Consider the following 6000-nt stretch of genomic DNA (forward strand, 5'->3'; position numbering starts at 1 on the left):
TTACAGTAATGGAGCATATAAAGATTCCCTTTGTAAGTCTTACAAGTAAAAATTAAAGGGATGAGCTGCCAAACCTGAACTAAACAGGTCTTTAAAAATTATGAGATAAGCTTCTGGTAATTTATAAAGTCAATTTCTCAGAAAGTATTAAACCTGTGCTGTGGCTGAATATTGCATTCCTCATTTAGGAGATCCAATCAATGTTCCTGTTAGGAAATATACATGTTATTGCAATAGGAACAGAGCAACAAATAACTGGCTGGGAAATCATTGCCTGAGAAGTATCTCAGTTAGGACCTGTGCATCCCATGATGACACAAATGATTCTGTATCTGTCCTGTGTAATGTGAATCACAGTTCCTGGTCACATCTGATTTTTGTTCTTGTCTTATAGGTTTTCTTTGGTAAAGAAAAGAACAAGCTTCGTCTGGTCATAGATGGCCTTAAAGCCCAGACAGGCATTGTACATTTGGGGTCCACCTTGACTTTATCAAGTCCAGTGTACATTGGAGGAGTCCCAACACTGAGGAACCTTCCAGACAACATGGTGAGTGATGGTCACAAAATGGTCGTTAGAAAAAAAAAAATTAAGGGAATGTCTGTCTATGGAAAACAGCCGCCATGTGCAGTATAACCCTTTACTGTTAGTTTTCAAAGAAATGTGAAACAATTTCAAATCCTAAAGCAGGTTTATGACCTTTAAGAGTGCCATAGGTAGTGGCGGCACTGCAAAGGTAACCCAACTGATGACGTGAAGGCCATTCCAACCAGCTCCTAGAGTGTGAGATAAGATTCCTTCCCTGCCAGCTTTATAGACTCAGGCCTGTTTGGAATCCTGGAAAGGGGGTTGGTACTGCTACACTCTGAGTGGTATGCTTCAACATACTATATTATTTATTCATTTTATTGTGACGTTGCGGTTTTTATATGTTACAGGATGGAACATTGAATTGTTTCCGGGGATGTCTCAGGGATCTGAAGATGGATGGGAAAGCCTTGGGTGCCCCTGGAAGAGTGGTTGGGGTTACTCCTTGCTTCGAGGGGTTCACAGAACCCGGATTGTTCTTCTCAGATGGAGGATTCCTCAGATTGGGTATATTTAGTGTTTTCCAGAAGTCTATTTCAGATTTTTAAAGACCCTTTTAGGCCAGGTTTGGCAGTTCATCCCTTTAATTTGTGACTTGTAAACCTTACAAAGGAATTACTTATATGCTTACATTTTTTATTTATATATATTATATACAGGTGCATTTAAAAAAATTAGAATATCATCTATCATGTAATTTAATTCCAAAATTGAAACTTATATAATATATAGATTCTTTACACACAGACTGATATAGTTTAAGCATTTATTTCTTTTAATTTTGCTGAATATGGCCTACAAAGGTAATAAAAACCCAAACTTCAGTATTTCAGAAAATTAGAATATTGTGAAAAGGTTCAATATGGTGGACTCATGGTGTCTCATACCACTCAGCTAATTACCCAAAACAACTGCAAAGGTGTCCTGAGCCTTTAAATTGTCACTCTCTTGTTAGTTGTCCAGACGACAGCCATTGACACCCCCCACAAGGAAGGGAAGCCACAACGGTCATTGCTAAAGATGCTGGCTGTTTACAGAATTCTGCATCCAAGCATATTAATGGAGAGTTGAGTGGAAGGAAAACATGTGGCTTAAAAATGTGTAGAAGCAACAGGGATAACCACAGCCTTGAGAGTACTATAAAGCAAAGCTTTAAGAATTTGGGGAGATTGAGAAGGAGTGTACTGTGGCTACAACTGTTCTATTCCTTCTGTCAAAGCAATCCTAAACCAGAGACAACATCAGAAGCATCTTACCTGGGCTAAGAGAAAACAGACTGGACTGTTGCTCAGTGATCCAAAGTCCTTTTTTCAGATGAAAGTAAATTTTGCACTTCATGCTTCCTTCTGCTGACCAGCTTTATGGAGATGCTGATTTAATTTTCCAGCAGGACTTGGCACCTGCTCACACTGCCAAAAGTACCAATACCTGGTTTACTGACCTTGGTATCACTGTGCTTTATTGATTAGCTATTGCTAGTATTGCTACCTACAGATCTTCTGCTTTAGTTTGATTTAACCAAGACAGTTTGGCCCATGCAGTAGAGCCCTGATTACTCTTAAGCGCTGTCCTCTCTGCCCTGTTAATAGGAGAGCCAGCATTCTATATTAGGACATATTTAACTACTCACACTAGCAGTAGGTAAGATTCATTTATTAGTGAGTATTTGATTAAATTAAACTGTGTTTTTAATATTGATTTGCTTGGATTTCCACTTTAAGTAGCTAAAAAAAGGAGTCTTACTCTACTTGTTGCATTATTCCTGCACCAAGCAGGGGGATCCTATCATCATAACTGTGGCAGTCTGGAGGCGCTGAGAATTCAGATCTTTTACTGCTGGGGTTTTTAAAGACATGTAATTGAGTCCATTGTTAAGACATTGTTAAAATACACATTTTTCAACAAGTTAGGACCCTTTTGTCTTTTTTTAAATTTAATTTTTATTGAACATTTTCTTGCTCATGAAACAATTATAAACACAGCAATACAGGTATGGGATCAAAACACAAAAAAGAATACTACATAGGTAACATAGATGAACAATGGTAATAACACGGCAGAGTGTGTATCCATGTCCATGAGTCCACAGAAATAGAGTGAATACTTTCTGGATGATTAACACTAGCTCATACAATATTGCTGGAGATAAACAGAAACCCCAGAAGGTGATTAAGCAGGTCTAGTAAAATCTGTTAATGGGTTACCTCTCTGAGCAGCTTATTAACACGTAGATCCTTTTGTCTTTTTCACCAGTGCAGGTCTTGTAATTTAATTCCAAAATTGAAACTTATATAATATATAGATTCTTTACACACAGACTGATATAGTTTAAGCATTTATTTCTTTTAATTTTGCTGAATATGGCCTACAAAGGTAATAAAAACCCAAACTTCAGTATTTCAGAAAATTAGAATATTGTGAAAAGGTTCAATATGGTGGACTCATGGTGTCTCATACCACTCAGCTAATTACCCAAAACAACTGCAAAGGTGTCCTGAGCCTTTAAATTGTCACTCTCTTGTTAGTTGTCCAGACGACAGCCATTGACACCCCCCACAAGGAAGGGAAGCCACAACGGTCATTGCTAAAGATGCTGGCTGTTTACAGAATTCTGCATCCAAGCATATTAATGGAGAGTTGAGTGGAAGGAAAACATGTGGCTTAAAAATGTGTAGAAGCAACAGGGATAACCACAGCCTTGAGAGTACTATAAAGCAAAGCTTTAAGAATTTGGGGAGATTGAGAAGGAGTGTACTGTGGCTACAACTGTTCTATTCCTTCTGTCAAAGCAATCCTAAACCAGAGACAACATCAGAAGCATCTTACCTGGGGTAAGAGAAAACAGACTGGACTGTTGCTCAGTGATCCAAAGTCCTTTTTTCAGATGAAAGTAAATTTTGCACTTCATGCTTCCTTCTGCTGACCAGCTTTATGGAGATGCTGATTTAATTTTCCAGCAGGACTTGGCACCTGCTCACACTGCCAAAAGTACCAATACCTGGTTTACTGACCTTGGTATCACTGTGCTTTATTGATTAGCTATTGCTAGTATTGCTACCTACAGATCTTCTGCTTTAGTTTGATTTAACCAAGACAGTTTGGCCCATGCAGTAGAGCCCTGATTACTCTTAAGCGCTGTCCTCTCTGCCCTGTTAATAGGAGAGCCAGCATTCTATATTAGGACATATTTAACTACTCACACTAGCAGTAGGTAAGATTCATTTATTAGTGAGTATTTGATTAAATTAAACTGTGTTTTTAATATTGATTTGCTTGGATTTCCACTTTAAGTAGCTAAAAAAAGGAGTCTTACTCTACTTGTTGCATTATTCCTGCACCAAGCAGGGGGATCCTATCATCATAACTGTGGCAGTCTGGAGGCGCTGAGAATTCAGATCTTTTACTGCTGGGGTTTTTAAAGACATGTAATTGAGTCCATTGTTAAGACATTGTTAAAATACACATTTTTCAACAAGTTAGGACCCTTTTGTCTTTTTTTAAATTTAATTTTTATTGAACATTTTCTTGCTCATGAAACAATTATAAACACAGCAATACAGGTATGGGATCAAAACACAAAAAAGAATACTACATAGGTAACATAGATGAACAATGGTAATAACACGGCAGAGTGTGTATCCATGTCCATGAGTCCACAGAAATAGAGTGAATACTTTCTGGATGATTAACACTAGCTCATACAATATTGCTGGAGATAAACAGAAACCCCAGAAGGTGATTAAGCAGGTCTAGTAAAATCTGTTAATGGGTTACCTCTCTGAGCAGCTTATTAACACGTAGATCCTTTTGTCTTTTTCACCACAGCAGGTCTTATTTTATTATTCTGTTTATGGTCAGACTTAATTTAAACACCTTTTCCTGTGTCTTAGGGGAGCTGGTTGACCTGAGGACGGATCTGGAGCTGAAGCTAGAGGTGCGGCCAATGAATCCTTCTGGCCTTATACTTTACATACACTCTGAGAATGGAAACTCCATCAGTGTGTCTGCAGCTGACAAAAAGGTAGTTATTTCAATATTGTATCCCCTTATTGGTGGAAAAATATCACATAGGACGCTGTTTGGTCAACACTAACCGTCAGCCTTCAGCCTTGTAACGCTTTAAATTGGCATGAGGTTTCATCATTGCCTGGGTCTTTATAGAGTAGATCTCTCCTTGCTCATTGTCACACAGACAGGAAATCTTTCTTGTGGGGACACAGCAAAAAAATGGCCTCTAGCTACTTTTCGTTATAATGGCTTCCAGAATTTATGGCGCGTGTTTAAAAGCTATTACGACCTTAAGCCAAATGGTCGCATGGTTGACAGATGTTACGTACACTTAATTATATTTTTTATTCTCTGTTACAGGTTTCTCTAATTCTAACGGATGAACGAGGCAAACACAGCACAGAGGTGAACCTGCAGCAGTCTCTGTGTGACGGGCAGTGGCACACCATAGCAGGTCAGTATAGGTAAAGTTGTTGGGAGGGGTTACAAAGAGTTTCACATGAAGTGGATGAGCATTTTTGTAAACTTTAGGCAGACAAGGCCAACCATCTGCACAGCATGAATTGCGTGTTGTCTACTGCCCACTTTTACAGACTGACACCTACCCATTACTGCATTTTAATAATTACATAACTTCGATATGCTGGTTCAACCGCTTGCATTATGCCTGAAGGCTCTTAAAAGTACTGAGGCAGTGATGGATGTTTTCAGAAAGTTATGTACAGCACCCTTTAAACTCCTCCCACCTGTCATACTTTGCCTAGAATATGGTTCCTCACACAATGATGGAGTATGTAATGCAATTGTTAAGATTTTATTTACATCATTAGAATGTTGATTGGGTGGGCAGGTATAATCTGTTAGCAATCTTCCCTTAATAGAAAGACAATCTGTACTGGGAACAATAGTTTCTCTCTTCTCCCTGCAGTGACAAAAGGCAGTAACGTCATCCAGTTGGATGTGGACACAGAAGGAAACCACTTGGTGGGGGTCAGTTCGTCCTCCCATGTCCGAAATCACGGGACACTGTTTGTAGGCGGAGTTCCCAGTAAGTACTGAAAATGGATTGTGTGTTTCTAGTTGCTGCATTACTTAATACAGAAGTGTCCATTTGGGGGAATCATTATATGCCAGGTTACAAAAGACCAGCAACATTTAAGTGAGTTGTTGTTTGAGTTGGCAAAGATTGTTTTTAAAGAGAGGACATTTAGCCAATTCTTGCACTGATTTGCACAAGGACTCACTAATTTTGTTATATAAAAGTAAAAATGTTTAAATAGCTGCCACATGAATTGGTGGAAACCTTTGAAAGATTTAGGTGACAAACAATAAAAGGTTGAAATTATCGCAGAGATTTTCACAAGAATTTATGTTTTTGACACCCCCCTCCCCATTTTTTCAGTTTT

At 38.6% G+C, this 6000-nt stretch overlaps 1 protein-coding gene across 1 annotated transcript in view; it reads left to right on the top strand.

Annotated features, from left to right (window-relative positions):
• Positions 1-6000, top strand: part of LAMA5 (laminin subunit alpha 5) — a 97004-nt gene that overhangs the window by 86494 nt on the left and 4510 nt on the right. The window contains exons 75-79 of the mRNA XM_072414450.1: positions 395-547; positions 937-1093; positions 4477-4607; positions 4955-5048; positions 5523-5642. Coding sequence (XP_072270551.1) covers positions 395-547; positions 937-1093; positions 4477-4607; positions 4955-5048; positions 5523-5642 — 655 coding nt within the window. The remainder of the gene's footprint in view (positions 1-394; positions 548-936; positions 1094-4476; positions 4608-4954; positions 5049-5522; positions 5643-6000) is intronic.

Source organism: Pyxicephalus adspersus, chromosome 6 (genome assembly GCF_032062135.1).
Source record: "Pyxicephalus adspersus chromosome 6, UCB_Pads_2.0, whole genome shotgun sequence".
NCBI classification, from domain to species: Eukaryota; Metazoa; Chordata; class Amphibia; order Anura; family Pyxicephalidae; genus Pyxicephalus; species Pyxicephalus adspersus.